Raw genomic sequence first — 17,322 nt, 5'->3', positions numbered from 1 at the left:
CGCGATGATCGTCAAGATTGGGGAATTTTCCAAAGCTGTAAATGAACCAATGAGAGCATCGCAAGCGCAGGATCGTCTTGATCGTCCGTTCTGGCAAGGCTGCGCTATGACCGTACATGGCTTGAATCATAAACTCTGCTCAAGTTTACTGTGGCTTGCGTCCCAAAAAGTCGACGATTTGAGGAAAAGAACCGCTTCACTCCCGTGATATCCAGTATGGAACCAGTGATTGGCTCACGCCGAAGAGCTAAGATTTCCTGAGCTTTGTGGGTGGTTAGAGGCTCAGCTTTCTGCATTCGTCTTCCATTGGCCCGTCCGAAGAGCAGCAGTCTTTCCCAAATTTTTGAGGTTGGGCGGCCTCCAGCAGAGCCACACAAACCGCGTTAGGCCATGCAGTGCACCCTCACTCGGCCTCGATTGTCAAATGGTTGGCCCGCACGAAGAGCTGCGGCAGTCGCCTCAATGCAGGCGTCTAGTGATGCAAGGAGCCATCTTATCTACCTTGATTGGCTCACTGGAGAAGTTGTGGGATTGTTGAACTTTTGATCCTTGGGCGGCCTCCAGCAGAGCCACAGAAACTACGCTAATGCATGCAAGTAGCTGCAAATCCACGAAAGCGCTCGATCTTCTCTATGATGTGATTCAGAGGCCGCTCGCGAGGGAACAAGAACTGCAGAAACCCACAGCTCTTCACACTTACCAGAACCACGATACATGCGTGGTGCGATGCACTGCTGGCCTTGCCACTTCGAGGCCGCGGGTTGGAGACTCCCATCGAGAGTACGGTGAAAGGTGAGCCTCCAGAACATCTGAATTCTCTCAATTTCACCACGAGGTGTGCCAGAGACTGACTTGGAGGATACTTCGTGATGACTGTCACCAACAACGATGTGATGCTAAGAACACCATGCCGATGGGAAGAGCGCAATAACTCGCAGAGATGATTCTGTCGAACTGGCTACTGCCAGTGCGAGCGAACAGCCCAAGAAGGACACGACTTGCAAGCTGTATCATATGTGATTGGTTCACGCCGAAGAACTTTGGCAATCGTCAGTCCTGGCTAAGCCAAGTGGCTCTGCAGTCACATGAGGCCGCCATGTAGAACTAGCAAGCAGGCACAGCAGAAGCCCCAGTGATTGGTTCATGGCTCGACTCGCAAAATTCTCAGAGCTCGGAGGTGTGCTGCTGCCTACTGCAGAGCCACTCTCGTGGTCAACCTGCCTGCTAGCAACTCTCGCTGTATGGGATTGCGGTATGAGTCATGTTACTATTCTTGCGTTTGAGGAAGACAGCTCTCCTTCTATAGCGATATGACTGTCCTTGGCCAGCCTGCTCCGTTGCTGCAAACTCGGAAAGTGTCAAGCTCGCGATGCCTCTCCTGCTAGCACTCTGTTCGGCCCTCCCACTGATGCGTTGTACGTTCTGTCTCTCCTAGACCTGTTCGCTCGAGAGCACCAGACAGTCCATTTTGAGGGTCGAGTCGAGACAACAAAGAGCATAGAAAATGCCGTCGAGTAGCAACCAAAGAGGTATCCTCCACAACGGGCCAATAGAAGGTGGCCGGCATAGAGGTGCACTAAGAACGACTACGTACCAGTCTGGCACCGAGAGTTGTGGAAGGAAGACAAGTGCGTTGGAATCTTTGGTGTGACTTCCTATATCACCTCAGTGCACAAACATAGCCTAACGCTTGAGCGATGTTCTGCTCGTGACATACTCTTCCAGGCCTCCTCTGTGACTCTGTGGATGAAATGTTCGACCGGAATCGAAGGGAGAATACTAACGGCCTTCAAAATCGCCCAGATAGTCCGAAGGTCGAAAGCCCGTCTGCTGATAGCCGCTAGAGCTCGGTGCTTCTCCATATGCATACATCATGCTCGCATCTTGGGGAGGAGTGATAAAGACAGCACCAGAAGCCGGCTCGCTATAGGCTGGAAATGGGCGGAGATCTTGACTCTGGCCTGATCCCAGACTGTTAGTAGGAGCTGAAGACTCCCAAGTCGAGCCTGAAAGAGCCGGAAATTCCTGTCGTGGTCCTTCCAGAAGGAAATTATCCATTGCCGCGATTCCAGACGGAGTAGTGGCCGGGGCATCGTATTCATTACCCATTGAGACGTCTCTCTGATGTCTCAGGGTCTCCAGGCGCTGGATCTCCTTCTTTTCGTCTAACAAAGGTCGTCTGCAATTCTGCCCAGCTTCAGAACGGAAATGACGACGTAAAGCATCGTCTCGTGCAAAGCGTCTGTGACAGCCCCAAGCACCGCCGCGCATGAGCTCCCCGTAGCAGACAAATTTCCTTTCGCCACTGTGGAGCTCCTCGTGTCTCTTGCAATCACGCTGCCTGGCGAATTTCTTGTGGCACACTTTGCACTCATACTCTCGAATCTCCGTGTGCGTCTTCATATGTGATCGGAGCCGGAAGGCTCGAGGGAAGCGTTTGTGACAGCGGTCGCACTCATAACTCGAGGGTCTTTTGCGTCTCCGTCTAGTAGGTTCAGCTGGTTCCTTGCGTTGCTGCTCAGCAGGCTCGCCATTGGGTCTTCGTTGAGCATTGCGCGTGTCTGCCCGTTCGGTGTTGGTCGCCTTTTCGGCAGGTTCCACAGTCTCTGGGACAGTGTCACCTTCCTCTGGTTCATCATTTTCTTCGATGATGGCGGGAAACTCTTCCTCTGTGAGACCAACGCTGTGCAGTTCGGTAGCATGCTTGGCGAGGTCCTTTGCAGTCGGGAAGCCAAGAGTAGCGTACATGCAACCAGGAGAAGAACAGTAGTGCGACCGCTCGTGCTTGTCTACGTGAGATGTTCGACTTTCCTCATCCTCAAAGCCTTCGTGGAACCACTTGCAATAGACTCGTGGGCATTTGTATAGCTGGTAACCGTAAAACCGCTCAAGTTCGTCTGTGTAGTCCTGCTGGAGAGCCATGCTTTCCATGATCGAACGGACCCGAGCCAAGGTGGCAAAGACATCTGATGTCTGTACCGCTTCCAGATCTGACAGGTTCGTTGACATGAGACAGTGCATAGATGACATGCTGTCCTTGACTTTTTCGTAGATCGACATTGTCTCGATTTGTTTCGTCAACTCCAAGATGCGCTTCGTTGGCTTACTTCGTTTCCGTGGCTCTCTCCAATGTAGCTTAAAGAACGTATGGAGGGCTTCGGTAAGAGCCGCAGGTAATTCAGGGTCTTGGGACAGACTCAGAAAGTGCTCGAGATGTGTTGTCCATGAGATCATGGCGTACTCCATGAAAGCGTATGAACCAAGCAAAAGAGCACTCCGTACTTCGTGTTCGCCCCACGCTGTAGAAAAGGCTGGCATATTGAAGTAGTTGAGACAGAGTTCTGCCATTGTAGCATGCTCCTCTTCTGCTTTGACATAGCCATTGTTGAGCAGGTACCTGAGACTCTTGCATTAGCAATGAGAAAGGACTCTAGAAGGGCCAACTCACGGTTTGACAGTGGAATGCACGAACGACACGTCACCATTGGGCAGTTCTTCGATGAGAGCCCCGCATAATGTCTTTGAATCTTTCGAGAGTTGGTGACTGTCGAAGTCTACCATTTGGAGGTTCAGGTCTATCGACACAGCAGCTTGGATCTCCCGCCATTTGAGCACTCTGCCTGCGCAGGCTGTCCACGCGAGTAATCTTTTGGCGTGTTTGTGGTAGGGCCTAGGTGCTCGAACAAGGATTCTGTCGATGATTCGAGCATATCTAGCGTTCTTGTCAGATGTGCTAAACCATCAAAAGTATGGCAACATACGCATCGCTGAGCTCTAGCGGGAACATGTCCGGCTCCACTTCACGCAGCAGTTCTGCTTTCGTAACTTGAAGCGACAAGTTGTGCATGATGAGCTTCGCAAAGAGGAACATGCCTTGCGCACGACGCGACGTCTCAGATGCAATGTGTGCTTTTTCATAAGGGGCCAGACTGAACTCCTCCTGAAGACTCTTGGCAGCTGCGATACAGTAAGATCGGATGTCGTTATCATGGTGCTCTCCATGAACTCTGATGGTGGGCAGTCTGCAGAACAACGGTCTCGTCGTAGCATCGTCTTGACCAAATAAAACACATCGACTTAGTTCCACATCAGAGCCCGAGCTTTCGATGTAGTTCATCCAGAACTTGGCGATATGCTGCTGCTGCTCGCTCGGCTGGCACTCATCGATTCCATCTATTATCACATAAGTCTTTCTCACGGCTTTCAGGCATGTCGTCAGCATCTCTTTTGCCAACTTGACGGTGCGGAGGCTAGATTCGCCCCTCTTCGTAGCGATTTCAAACAGATACATCAGGAGCGTGTCGTCATGCAACAGAAGCTGGTGTAAGATGGACCTAGCCATCCCCAAGAACGAGCTTTTTTCGGGGTCATCATGTTTGCAGTAGAAGAAGAGCGTGGTTGTGTCTGGCAGTTTCAAGGCCTCCTTAATGACCACGGAAGCCAAAACAGACTTTCCTGTACAGAAGATGCCACGTCAGCACTGCGAGGGCACTCGCTTTGCAAGGTACTTACCTGCTCCCGGTTTTCCAGTCACCCACAGCAATGGAGGCGACGCGGACGATGGGTCGTACCAGGCACGGAATCGGGCAGTTCGCAAGAGCCACTGTCCATTAGCTGGGCTGTCCTTGATCAAGTTTTGTAGATGTTCATAGTCAGACATCGAGTTGGGCGCACAAAGCCAATTGAAGAGATAAGTCCTTCGGCGGACAACCTCGTCCGCATCCAGTTTCTTGAAGTTTTCTTCCGTTCTTATACGTGCTTGTCTAGCCTCTTCCAGAAGCTCTGAGAAACGATCGCGGTTGTCTTGCCGCCCTTGTTGAGCTTCCTCGAGTTCGTGGGCGTTAACCATGGTCTCTACCAACGTGGCATGTCGTCGTATGTCCAGAATAAACCCATTGAGTTGAGTCTGGAGCTGATTCCACGAAGAGGAGAATAGCTGCCACCAGGCTGAGTTTGATGTCAGCTAAGCAGCAGGCATGAATACGCTCAACACGCAAATGAGTACTCACCGGGCTTCTTGAAGTAGTGCAGCGTAAGCCTATGGAATTCGAAGACGTTGCGAAATACGACGCCGACAATCTCTGGTTGCTCATTAGAAGACAAGGACTTAATGTTCACGATGGGAGGCAGGCTCCCGCCCAGTTCCTCATATTGCGATAGAAGACCATCGAAGGCCTCAGACCGGCGGATCGTGGCCTATCCAAAGTCAGCGATCGAGTCGAGACAGTCTTTTGTTGGCAAGCCATACCTGAAGAAGAAATCTCATGGAGCCCTACAGAGATCAGTCACAATGGGAACGGTAACACAAGCTAAATGGCTTACCCAGATGAGCCGGACATTGTTGGGTTGCCCAACACAACCATCCAGAAGTTCTCCATATCCGTCCACGGCGTTCAAGAAAGCTCGAAGTCTGGTCATGTTCTGCAATGTACCCGTTGCCCTCTGCTTGTTCTGGATGGCAGCAATAGTGACATTCAGCTGGCTGAGTTGCGTGCCGGCGAAGTCGTTCTTTTCGGCATTGGTCAACTCCCTCTTGAACATCTTGATGGATCGTTGCAAAGGCGACTCCTCTGCATCAAGCCCTGCATCAGGCTCAGGCAGATTTAGATCATCTCGCACATCTTCTTGAACAACGTAAGCAAGCCCTTCACTTGTTTGCTCTGCGTTGTCGAAGGCTGGACCGTATATCGGATTCGGAAGACTGCTGTTGTAAGACGCTGCTATCTTCACGGCTTGTGAAACTCTGGTCTCGATATCGTCACTTGAAAGTCCGAGAATCCGATTGAGCATATCGCAATACATGCGACTTTCGTACTTCAAACTTTGGAGACCTCTCGATCCCGCATCTGCTCTCCAAAATGAAACGATGAGAGCAGCGGCAGCGTCTACAAAGAGTTGCTGCAGAGAGCTCTGATAATTGGGTGATATCATCTGCCTCCCCTCATCGTTAAGCAAGCCCACTAGGGCATAGACTTTGTCCTTGCGGTCGCCGCACTGCTGAGACATGAAAGCTGGCATTGCTTCATAGAATGGGAATCCTTCCCGAAGCGAGATGGAGGCATTGCCGTTTGAGACAACTTTTTCTCTGGATAGCCATTCATTGCGGTGGTGGAAAAGGCGTAGCGCGGACTGCCAGCCATTGAAGAGTCGATCGTCTATTGCTCGCTCGAATGAAAAATCCTCGGGTCGCACAAAAGACCACGCATCCCACCAAGCAGCATCTTCAGGAGTGTCGAAGAACTTTCTGGGAAGAGGTAGCTTCGTGAGTTGAATGAGCTCATCCAGTGTGAAAGTCGAAGTTCCACAATGGAGTGTAACAACATTGCTCAAAAGTAGCTCTTGTACAATCCATAATCTTTGCCAGTAGTTTCGAGAGAACAAGAAGCTCAGGCCAATCAGAGATTCTGTCTCCCAACGAGAACGCATGAAGTCCCCTGAGAGCTGCCTTCGCAACATCTGCACCATCAAGTCTTGATCTGGATGGGGAGTCCCGAGCCAAACATGTGTGTGGTCGGCATTGCTGTACACCGAAGACATCAGCTTCACTTGCTCGCCGCGTTCAGCATCGTCTAACTGATTCAGACAAATTGCATCGATATAGATTGGCATGTGGATCGCAAGATCTTGGATTGATTGGAAGAAGTTCCAGAGGTTTGTCCGCACCCAGAATGGCTGATTATCGACATAGATTTGGTGGATGTCTCTCTCGGTCCTGGCCTCGCCCCAACAATATGAGAGTGTGGCATAGTTCGTCTTTGGCAGTTCAGAAACGTCCACGATTTCCAGATCACATTCAATTTTTGGCGATAAGGACGCCGAGTTCCTGACCGACAGAAGCCGAATCTGGCTGCTGGAAGCGATCCATGGATGTTGAAAGGAGGCGTTCTTCCCACGGTCTTTGGGGGTGCCATCTTCGGTCTGGGAGTCAGCTAAAACCACACCCAAGAAGCTGCTCATATTAGCGTTGTCTGATGTGAGTAGTCCCTCGCCCCATCAAGAAAGAGGACTTGGGGAGCAGAAGAAGGCGAGAAAGGCTGGCCTGGCAATGTGGACACTTCGCTAAGCGCTGGGGCCGCCTGCAGCTCAGGCGGTGCAGCGACGCAGCCGCAGCCTCTTGCGGCTGAGCCACGACAAGGACATCTTCTGCCATCGAGCCTCTCTTCGGACCGTAGCAACATGTTGCCGAACACCATGAAACGGCCTGGTGAAGTGCTCGTACGAGGAGACGAGGTGGGAGAAGACTTGGGGAAGCGTCAGCGACAGGAGGAAGACAGCGAGGGTTCAGCGGAAAGTCTTGGCAGCGGCAACGACGGCGACGTCGGACCGCAGTATCCGAACAGTAACACCACCACAATCCAGACGCCGGAGAAGGACTCTTTCCACCATCCTCCACCAGAAATAGTCGTAGTCGACGATTCTGATATTGGAAGAACTGTTCGTCCTGATGCCGATGAGCACCCCAGCGATGGCCTCTTCATCCCTTCTCCCGGAGCCGGTAGTACGAACGCCGCCTCTTCGCTCAGAAGCACTCCGATCGCTGAGGATTCAGCAAACTTGGTTTGCTATGGAATGGTAGTTGGAAGCAAATCAGAAGCGTTTTTCTGATACTAATTGTATCTCAGGTGCTACAGATCAAGTGCCAGCGTCTCTCTGGGGCAGCACAACCCAGCGAGCCAAGCCCTGCTGATAACGAGCATGAGTCTGACTACATGCCCCTTGAGCTGGTTGTGAAGCGCGGAAGGCTAGTCGTTGGCCCACCTTCTTGTCCAGAGCTGGCTCATATGAACTCAAAAGCTACGTTCGTGCTGCTGGAAGCTCTCAAGTACGGCATTAAACTTCAACTCTGGGTAAAACGCAACGATCTACATCCAGCACACCCGGAGGAGTCTACACAGAAACAACCCGAGCTTCTGTATGTGGACGCCAACGTCCTCGGCCCAGAGGATGCCAGTGAAGATGTAGGCCGACTTCTTTCAAAACATGGCGTCTACTTACAGGATCCCCACTGTCCAGACAACGCCATGGAGTACACAAATCCCCATTTGATGGTTCTAGATGTCGAACAGATCGATATCTGGTTTCAGGAGCTTGCGATGGACTCTACTGGCGGGACTAGTAAAGCGAAAGACAATACGGACTGGAACGTCGTGCTCGATGACCTACCTCAGCAGCGCACTTTCAACGCGAATGCAGTTGAAGTAGATACGGCGATCGTTACTACCCCAGCTTTGCCGTATGTATTCGAGTTCCCGTCGGTGTGAGCTGTGTTGACATGTGATGCGATAGGCACCAAGGAGAGGCGCTCGATTTCATGTGCAAACGAGAACTCGGCGGCGTCCTCATGGACAATGAGCTGAAGTATTGGCAGCTGGACAGGAACGAGGACGGTGTACCAGTGTGAGTTCCATGTGAAGTTCGAGTACTGATGTCAAACTTACTTCTGCCTCAGATATCGCCACACCGTCACGGCAGACGAACAGTATTCACAGCAACCTGAGCCACACAGCGGCATTCTGGCCGACGATATGGGACTTGGGAAAACATTAACTAGCATATCACTGATTGCTTGCTCTCTGGACCGGGCCAGTCACTTCGCGAATGAGACTCTGAGCCACACTGATCGTGAAAATGGGGCGCGCTCGAGAAGTCGAGCTACGTTGGTTGTGGTTCCATCTACCCGTGAGCACCCATCTCTCTCTTTAGAGTCAAGATTGTGTGCTAACCACAAAGCAAGAGCTGATGGACTCTTGGACAGACGAGCTCAATACGTAAGGCCGTGCACACGTTGGTCCTTTTAGATGTCGCTGCTGATCGATTGCCAGGCATACATCGCCAGGTACCTTGAGAATCTCGAGATACCACAGCCACAATCGAGTCCATGATTTCTCGGATCTGTTAGACTACGACATTGTACTCACCACTTACGGAACAATTGCCACTGAGCATCGGAAAACCAGACGACGCGTGCTGTATTATATGAGATTCTTCCGAATCATCTTAGACGAAGGTACACCAAATTTAAAAGATTTTGATAGCCTTCTAATCCAGTAGCTAATACGATCCACAGCTCACACAATCCGATCACGCCGTACAAAGCTCTTCCAAGCCGTCACGGCGCTCGATGCCGCCCACCACTGGTGCCTCACAGGAACACCCATCTCCAACAAAGTAGACGACCTTGGAGCACTTCTGGACTTTTGCAGGGTACCTCTCCTTGGTGAGAGCAAGCTGTTCCAGCAACATGTTGCTGCGATCACAAGAAAGTCGGTGAGACGAGGCTACGGCATCTTGCGGGAGACATTGAAGCCTTTATGTCTTCGACGAACCAGAGCTCTGCTGAACATTGCTCAGCCGACGTGTTTAGAGAGAAAAATCGAGTTCTCGAAGGCTGAATACAGACAGTACAAGCGGATCATGAAGAGGAGCCGGAAAGCAATTGACGATGCTGTCAGCGGACGCACTGGCACCAACTCGCGCCAGACGATGCTGGAGGTGCTCCTCAAGCTTCGCATATTCTGCAACCAGGGTACCTTCACCCCTGAACAGACGGACGAGACCAACCACGGACTCGATGCAGACGAGCAGCTCACTCTGCTCGAGGAGCAAGAGTCAGCTTTTTGCGACGTCGACACTTGCTCGTCGGTGATTGCGATGCTGAATCAATTGGAAGATCCAACGTCGGGCGTGCTCGGACATTGCTCTCATGTGTTGTGTCGAACTTGCTACGATGACCTCTTTCAGGACACCGAACACTCGCTCCGTTACGAATGTCCCGTGTGCGAAAAGCCTACGGAGCTCGAGCAACTACAGGTCAGCAGTGGACTCGGAAATGGAGCAGGGGCTTCTTCACAAAACTCAAGCAAATTGAATGCTTTGACAGAAGATCTTCTGCAGTCGCAAAATTCTGAGTCGCCGGAGAAGAGGTACCCACTACCGCATCCACGAGTCTTCCAATACTGACCATCACGCAGCATCGTCTTCTCGGTATGGATAAAAACGCTCAACATTGCGGCCAACCTGTGCCGTCAAAGAGGCATTCGCTTTGTGCAAATTGACGGCACGACTCCGCAGTCTGAACGATCTGGCATCCTTCATAAGTTCACACACGACAAATCCATTTCCACCTTGCTGATGACCATGGGAACTGGTGCATTGGGGTGAGCCATATGTTTCAGTTCGAGTGGGAAAAGTGAACGTGCTGACCAGCTGCAAGCCTCAACATCACAGCCGCCTCTCGCATCCACATCCTCGAACCGCAATGGAACCCTGCCGTCGAAGACCAGGCGGTTGGTCGTGCAGTCCGTCTTGGACAATTGAAGGACGCCACTGTTATCCGCTACATCGTCGAGAATAGTGTAGAGAAGGTGAGCCACCATACTCCAACATTCAAACTCAGCTAATGGAGAACCAAGCAAATCCAAGGCTACCAGAAGCGCAAGATGAGGCTTGCTGCTGGAGGCTTTGAGCACCGCAACGAAAATACCGTGGCTGAGGAGAGCGTCCGCTTGAATGTGAGTTTATACCATCTTAACGAGTCACGCGGTAAACTAATGAAATCGAAGGCTGCCTTCCTCGCTCAGGCTTGAAGCCCGTCAGGACGTCGACCCAGACCGGTCAGACATTTGCTTCGCTCCCTCCCTTTCCTAATGCCAGCCACATGTCATATGTCGACTCGTCTGAGACGTCTGAAAAGTGTGATAAGATCGCGCTTTTGTTTGCGAAGATCTATCGAACGGTGACCAGAGAAGTATGTCTCTGGAAAAGACGCCTCTACCAAGCTGCTGCTGCACCGCTTAGATCGGCTTGTCGGAAACTCTTAGCAGTACTCTCTGCCTTGAAGCATGTAGCTACGCAGCTTGTCGGCGTCTGATGGGTCCAGAGAGATATGGTTGTGTGGAAGAAGTCCATCTAAACTCTCGCGAAGCTCTGACAAGCTTTACCTCTGGTGGCTAGTTTCAGGCCTCCTACATGTGAGTTCCGACCACTTGCGGCAAACCGATGTCCCACGTACCGACGAGCTTGCCTGGATTTGTGAGGTGGTATAGAGCTGGTCGATCTTGTCTGCGATCGACCGTGGTATGTACCATCGAGAGTAGACAACAACTTATCTAAAGATAAAAGCTGCCTTTTTGCTTTGGCTCTCAGCACAGCCTGGTTGCAGACTCCTCACATACCCCTGGGTTATATCATTGAGCCTGACTCCGATGACTCAAGTCCAAAAAAGCACAATGTCTGTTCACAAGCGCAGAACTTCTCAGCAGAACGCCCAAGATGCTCCCAAGCGGCCAGTCAGGCAGCGCCGAATCTTAACTTGGACTCGCCTCAGCCTCGCGGTTCTACTATGGCTCGTGGCAGACTACGGCTTCACAAGAGCAACAGCTTATCCAGCACCCACCATTCTGGAAGGACGAGAGCATCTGCACAATAACCTCGTCAACCACGCCATTGCGCTGGAGGACATCAACTCCGATCTTCCGTTCGCAAGTGTACGACATCTCTACTCTACGCATCCCAACTCTGTCATCCATGATGCCACCAAGAAAGCTGCTGCCCTGGCCGAAAAGAAGACGAGAGACAACCACATTCGCACAGAGACAAGTTCGAGCGGCGTGCACACGAGCGAGCCTGTAACGGATACAGCTCCCCCAACGCACACTCTATTTCTAGGAGCCTTCACAGGCGCCGCGATCAGAGCTCTGCTGGGCCTCGTTGGACTCAGCGCCAACTCGGTCTGCACCTTCCTCGACAAAGCGTTCGGCGACGACAAGAACGCCGCACAAATCGTAGGCGTGGTGGGTTGCTACATCGGCATGACGCTCCTCGGATTCTACGGACTCTTCTCAGCAGGACACAATTTGTATCAGATCCAGCAGGCTGGACAACGCACGGCCGACGCGCTCGATGCCGTCAATCAAGCGTTCGAATTGCAGGATACGATCGCGGGCGGGTTTGGCGGGAGACGCAAGCTGAGGATGTCCATGAGATGATGAAAGACGAGGTCAAAACGCACGAGCTCGTGGTGTGGATGGCGGCCCAGGGATACAAGTACGAAGCCGCGGGCCTGATGTCCACAATCCGCCCCGTTTCACTGCAGACGAAAACAAACCACACCGCGCACCTCTGGCAGGAGTTCCACGAAGGCCAAATCCGCAAAACCCACGTCTTCACCCGCCTCAACGTCCAGCTCACCACCCGAGACGTCTGCGCCAACTCCAACAACGAAACCGGCGAAGACCCGCAAGCAACGCTCTGCTCCAGCGGCGCCAACGAGGGCTCCACTGGCGTCTACGACTCCTTCGACATGTTCCAGGACGAGGACTCGTACGAGGTCGTCGACTACGGCATGGGCGACAGCAAGTATGCGGATGATGTGGCGCGGTATGGCGGAGATTTGATGGATCTTGGGGGGACGTCTGGGCTGTGTGTTTATCCTAGTGTGAATAATCGGACGGCGTTGACGATTTTGTCCGCAATTGAGATGGGGGGCCGGCCGAGTCAGACTTATGCGAATTGTCCTAGTTTGTCGTGAGAGGGGGTTGAGAGGTGTACGGTGTCTTCAGATGGCTTTTGGACTGGCTGTTGCGGATGACTGGGCTTGGCAACACATACTGAGCGATGCGGTTGAGTGATTAGCCTTGTACAATGAACTTTGCTCAAGATAAAAACTGTCGTAAAAGTACATCAAGAACCCAAGTCATCAACCCCACTGTTTCAAAAAATCAATACTGTCGTCAAGGCAAAAGTCTTTCCCTCACCGCAACCCCTTCACCACCAAACTCCCAAGCGCAATACCACCACTAATAGCCGCCAATCCCCAAAACGGAACAACAATTGCCCCCCATCTCAGCCCAATCTCAAACAGTCCCCCAACAAGCGCACTACCCAGTCCTCGACCAAGTCCCCCAAGCGTGAAGTTGACCCCATGCGCCAATGCGACATTCTCCTTCTCAACGCTGTTGGTGAGGCAGATCATACTCGCCTGGAGAGCGCAGATGAAGACGCCTCCCTTCAGGAGGAAGAGCAGGGTAAGCGTGCTGAGCGAGAGGAGTTGGCTGGTGGGGAGAAGGGTGAAGGGGAAAGTGAAGTAGATTAGGGGGTACGCCAGGAGGGTGCCCAGCAAGATCTTGGAATGCGATTTCGTCTTGGCGAGGCGTGGGTAAATCGTACTCGACACGACCATGGCGGAGACGCAGGCGGCGGAGAAGAGGAGGCCTGTGAAGCGGGGTGTTGTGCCGTAGCCGTAGGTGGTTGTGAAGAGGCTGGTGAGCGGGGAGGTGGTTGTCGGTCGGGAGGAGGGGTACTGCAGGACGAGCGGCAGCATGTTGTCTGAGCCGACGGAGTGGAGGGCTACGAGGGCGTTGAGCCAGATGAAGGGGTTGCGGACGATTTGGAAGAAGGTCGTGCGGTTGGTTGGGGGTTGGCGGTCTTCGTGGGTTGAGGGTCGTCTCTGGTCTTCGAGGTCCGGGTCTTTCTTTTGAGCGTCGTCAAGCTCGATTGAGTCGGAGTCTTCTTCGTCGTCAATGTCCTTTGAGGCGCTGAGTGACACTTTCTCGTATCCTAGCTTCACCCTGCCGGTCTCCTGATGATTCGCATTCAGTCAGCCAGTGCACTTCACCGTTCAGCAACACGGAAGCCACTCACCTCTAACATGAAGATAGCCGACCCAACAGCCGGTAGAAACACTATTGCACTAACAAGAGTCGGCAACACAAACACAGGCCACCCGCTTCCCAGCCTAACTCCACTCAACCACCCACCGCTCAGACTCCCGAGCAACGTCCCAGCTGCACTCGCCATAGGCGTAAAACTGAACGCCCTCGCCTGATGCTCCTTGGCCGTAACCATCTCCGCCACAATCGCCCTCATAACAGCAACATTGCCATTCGAAATGCCAATGACAATCATGCAAGCGAAAGCCTGCCATGTTTGCGTGCAGAAGCCGAGGGCCAAGTTCCCGAGGAGTTGGGTTATTAGCGTCGCGACGATGACGGGCTTGCGGCCGATGCGGTCGGCGAGACGGGTCCAGGGGATGGCGAAGGTGGATTCGCAGATACCTAGAGTGGCGAGGAAAGCTCCTTGGTAGGTTGCGATTGATGTAGTGGGGATGGAGAGGTTTTCGAGGTAGGAGGGAAGGTACGGGAGGAGGGAGGCGATGGCGACTGTGAGAAGGATCGATTAGTCTGAGTGAGTTTTGTCTTGCAGTGGTTTGACGTCGGTTCATGCGTACATGGCTGCGAACATCTGCACAATCCGACGATCAGGAGCTGCGCGAGCGGGAAAGGCTGTGAGCTTGGGGCCCCTTTTGGAGAAGCCATTGTTGTCGTTGTCGAAGGCGAGCGCTCTTGGGGAATCGAGGCGAACACTAGACAGAGGGGCGTCCCGTCATGATAGCCAACAGGATAGCATTGGCACTATGAGACCTGCAGTGTGATATCGACAGTCGAAACAAGGATGTTGTTGAAGTCTGTCCGTAGAAATCAAGCCCAGACTTTCACGCTCGGCGTCATCGCCATCGCCACCGCAAAGACCATCTCCGTGGATCTGTCGCCACTTCCGCACCTGGGGGTCGAAATCGCACGGACGTGGCCACAATAGGAAGTTGGGGTGACGTGGCAGGAGTCCGAATCTAAGATGCGGCTACATGTTTCCGATAGGCATTGGAAGGATGCAGATGCTTCGCATCGATTAAGCATTTCAATCAAGCTGCAAGTCTCGATCCAGAAACCGGTGTTGTGAACTTGTTCGTGCAGATGTGACAGCGAATGGAGGTCGACGATGGGATAGTGATCGGCACTATAGCAAGGATCAATGCCGCAGCACGTCGGTAATTGGAGGCATTTCTCCACGACATCCGGCATGCTGACGTCGTTTTCGGGAGGTTGTCAAACACCAGGTTGAGCGATGATGGGAGCCCGGTCTGGCATGAGTGGCGTGGTGGCTCGAGATTCGCTGGTGGATCACGAACCCCCTGGCGGATCTCGTGAAGTGCTTGGTAGGTTCGTGCCGTTCCGGCGATGTCCCTGCTTGTTCGAGACACTGGGCGCTTGGGCATGACTCGGCCGCCCACTTCATCTTGCGCAGGACATTAGCGGCTAGCTTGAAGAAGAAGTCGGTCTTCAGGCCAATGTGTTTGCACTGTGCCAGAGTGCAATACCAAGAAAACAGCAAGGCCTCAACTCAAAGATGGCAAGGGGTTGTACCTTGGCACTGGTCCGTAGGTTCAACAGGCATCGGTGCGAGCAAAGGCGAGGCGGCTCAAGGTCAGCAACGCGAATACCAGCGCTGTCTTGGCAAGGCGCAGTCTTTCTATTTCTTGCGCCGATGTATTCAGTCATATTCGGCGTGCCTGGAAAGAGTATGTGAAACAAGCGTCAGATGTATTTCGACGTCCCAAATGCTTGGCTGACTCGCCGCTTCGTACTTCGCGTTGACACAGGGACGGCGGAGTGTGAACGTCCGAGACACGGCATGCCCTTTGGAGGGTTGCTTTGTAATGGTCTTTTGAGCATTCAGTCATCTACACATCCGAGCTAGAACCAGGTCCTCCTTGTCAGCGCCGATACATTCCCACGCATAGAGTCTAGTCTTTATCCAGCCGGACTGCCGCGTTGCTCTCAATGAATCCCAGGTCGACCTTGTGGCCGAGCAGCTCACGAATGTTGCTCACCGCATACTTGATCATCGTCGGTCGTTCCAGGGACAGACCGAAGCCGTACACTCGTAGATCTTCCGGCAGGCCCATTGGCAGCAGCATTTCCGGCCTGAACATCCCTGAGTTACCAATTTCGACCCACTTGTTGAGACCACGGTGAAAGCCGAAGACTTCCATACTTGGCTCGGTGTAAGGGTTGTAGGCGGGCTTGAAGCGAAGGTTGGTGATGCCGAGCTGCTCGAAGAACTTGCCCAGGAAGGCCTGCAGACCTCCCAGTGTCAGACCGTAGTCTGCAATGACGCCTTCGATTTGGTGGAACTCGGCCAAATGCGTGGCATCGACCGTCTCGTTACGGAAAACTCGGTCAATCGAGAAGTAGCGGGCGGGTCTCGGGTTTGCGGCGAGGCGATGTAGACAGTAGGTGGAAACAGCAGTGGTATGTGTACGCAGGACAAGTCGTGTGGTCTCAGAGTCGGAGAATGGATACCGGTAGCCAATTGAGCCGAACTTGCCGTCTTGATGAACAGCTCTGACGTCCTTGTAGTATTGTGCGTAGTCGAGCTTCTTGCGACCAGATTCGTCTCCTGAGCTGAAGAGCATGGATTCGGCCTCCATCTTGTCGAGTGCACGGTCTGCGGGTACATCAGGTCCAGGCAGGCCTGATTCAGGGGGGTCCGAGACGTAGAAAGTGTCTTGTACATCACGCGCTGGATGCTGTTGTGGGACGAACAGGGCGTCGAAGTTCCAGAAGCCGGTGTCAACGAAGCTAGATCCGTTAGCCATGCACACTAAAGTACTGCTAGTACACTTACCGTCCTGTGGGCATCTCGATGAAGTCCCAATTGAAGAAGATTTTCCTGAACTCCTCGCGCACCTTGTTCAGGGGATGTAGCGCTCCTGAGTTCTGCTGCGCGCCAAGCGCCTTGAAGTTGTATGGCTTGAAGTTGGCTGACTTCCAGCTTCCATCCTCCAGCATCTCCGCCGTCAAGTCGGTCACTTCAAGAGGTATCTCCTTGGCCCACCGCGGGCCTTTCCGCACCTCGTAGGTGATGATCTTGGTGACACCGACCAGCTTTCGCTTCTGGAAGTCTTTGAGCTGCCGTTGGTCGGGCATTGTCTTGTATTCCGCCGCATACTTCAGAGTCTCCCTCGTAGCATCTTGTACAGTGTCTTTCACTGCCACGAAGGCATCACCATCCTTCTTGATCCAGCCCGCCTTGATCGCATTGCCGGAGCCCAACTTCGCCGAGGGCGTCGCCAGTGACGGATCTTTCGGCGGCACTCTGCCCTTCCCTTTGACCAGCTGCCAGACCTTGTACTCATGACTGCCTTCGTCCACAATCTGCTGTCCTTCTCCGGTTAAGGTGATCTGCTCGGCGTCGTTCGTGTCGTACTCGACCATGGCCCTGCTGGCGAGGCGGTCCAGAGCTGCCTTGATCTCGGCTTGGCTTTTGTCCGGATAGGCAACATCGGACTGGAAAGGATCGTTCGTTTCGAGGTGGTGGAGAATGTCGATGGTGAGGTCTCGTCCAGCGCCATTGGTCTCGGTCAGAGGTACCGGCACCGGACCTCGCGTGCCGACCATCTTGCGAATTGAGGCTATCTGTCGTGAGTGTGATGAGGGTGCCTGTTCGCCGGCGAGGAGGTCTTGTGGTGGTGGTAGAATGGGC

At 53.0% G+C, this 17,322-nt stretch overlaps 6 protein-coding genes across 6 annotated transcripts; 3 read left to right on the top strand and 3 right to left on the bottom strand.

Annotated features, from left to right (window-relative positions):
• Nucleotides 1-383: 383 nt before the first annotated feature.
• Nucleotides 384-6,018, bottom strand: M409DRAFT_53261 (uncharacterized protein; the record flags this gene model as incomplete). The annotated part of the gene is made up of 13 exons (XM_033812320.1): nt 384-472; nt 516-578; nt 701-896; nt 1,194-1,237; nt 1,595-1,655; nt 1,718-1,740; nt 1,785-3,397; nt 3,449-3,691; nt 3,762-4,455; nt 4,513-4,947; nt 5,010-5,196; nt 5,249-5,272; nt 5,323-6,018. The coding sequence occupies 13 exons, from the start codon at nt 6,016-6,018 to the stop codon at nt 384-386; spliced, it is 4,368 nt and encodes a 1,455-aa protein (XP_033669504.1).
• Nucleotides 6,019-7,191: 1,173 nt separating this feature from the next.
• On the top strand, nt 7,192-10,586 carry M409DRAFT_21360 (uncharacterized protein; the record flags this gene model as incomplete). Its single annotated transcript, XM_033805820.1, has 11 exons — nt 7,192-7,572; nt 7,623-8,233; nt 8,287-8,397; nt 8,450-8,679; nt 8,735-8,768; nt 8,823-9,007; nt 9,068-9,923; nt 9,972-10,157; nt 10,214-10,364; nt 10,413-10,511; nt 10,563-10,586. 11 exons carry the CDS (start codon nt 7,192-7,194, stop codon nt 10,584-10,586), a joined length of 2,868 nt encoding a protein of 955 aa, XP_033669503.1.
• A 642-nt stretch (nt 10,587-11,228) lies between these two features.
• M409DRAFT_21359 (uncharacterized protein) lies at nt 11,229-11,987 on the top strand (the record flags this gene model as incomplete). Its single annotated transcript, XM_033805819.1, has 1 exon — nt 11,229-11,987. The coding sequence occupies one exon, from the start codon at nt 11,229-11,231 to the stop codon at nt 11,985-11,987; it is 759 nt and encodes a 252-aa protein (XP_033669502.1).
• A 38-nt stretch (nt 11,988-12,025) lies between these two features.
• M409DRAFT_21358 (uncharacterized protein) lies at nt 12,026-12,529 on the top strand (the record flags this gene model as incomplete). Its single annotated transcript, XM_033805818.1, has 1 exon — nt 12,026-12,529. The coding sequence occupies one exon, from the start codon at nt 12,026-12,028 to the stop codon at nt 12,527-12,529; it is 504 nt and encodes a 167-aa protein (XP_033669501.1).
• Nucleotides 12,530-12,751: 222 nt separating this feature from the next.
• On the bottom strand, nt 12,752-14,315 carry M409DRAFT_53259 (uncharacterized protein; the record flags this gene model as incomplete). Its single annotated transcript, XM_033812319.1, has 3 exons — nt 12,752-13,579; nt 13,642-14,159; nt 14,228-14,315. 3 exons carry the CDS (start codon nt 14,313-14,315, stop codon nt 12,752-12,754), a joined length of 1,434 nt encoding a protein of 477 aa, XP_033669500.1.
• A 1,265-nt stretch (nt 14,316-15,580) lies between these two features.
• M409DRAFT_53258 (uncharacterized protein) lies at nt 15,581-17,237 on the bottom strand (the record flags this gene model as incomplete). The annotated part of the gene is made up of 2 exons (XM_033812318.1): nt 15,581-16,418; nt 16,465-17,237. The coding sequence occupies 2 exons, from the start codon at nt 17,235-17,237 to the stop codon at nt 15,581-15,583; spliced, it is 1,611 nt and encodes a 536-aa protein (XP_033669499.1).
• Between the last annotated feature and the right edge of the window lie 85 nt (nt 17,238-17,322).

The sequence above is a fragment of the Zasmidium cellare genome (assembly GCF_010093935.1).
Source record: "Zasmidium cellare ATCC 36951 unplaced genomic scaffold M409scaffold_12, whole genome shotgun sequence".
NCBI lineage: Eukaryota > Fungi > Ascomycota > Dothideomycetes > Mycosphaerellales > Mycosphaerellaceae > Zasmidium > Zasmidium cellare.
The sequence above is the reverse complement of the archived record's forward strand: the minus strand, read 5'-3'. Positions and strand labels throughout refer to the sequence as shown.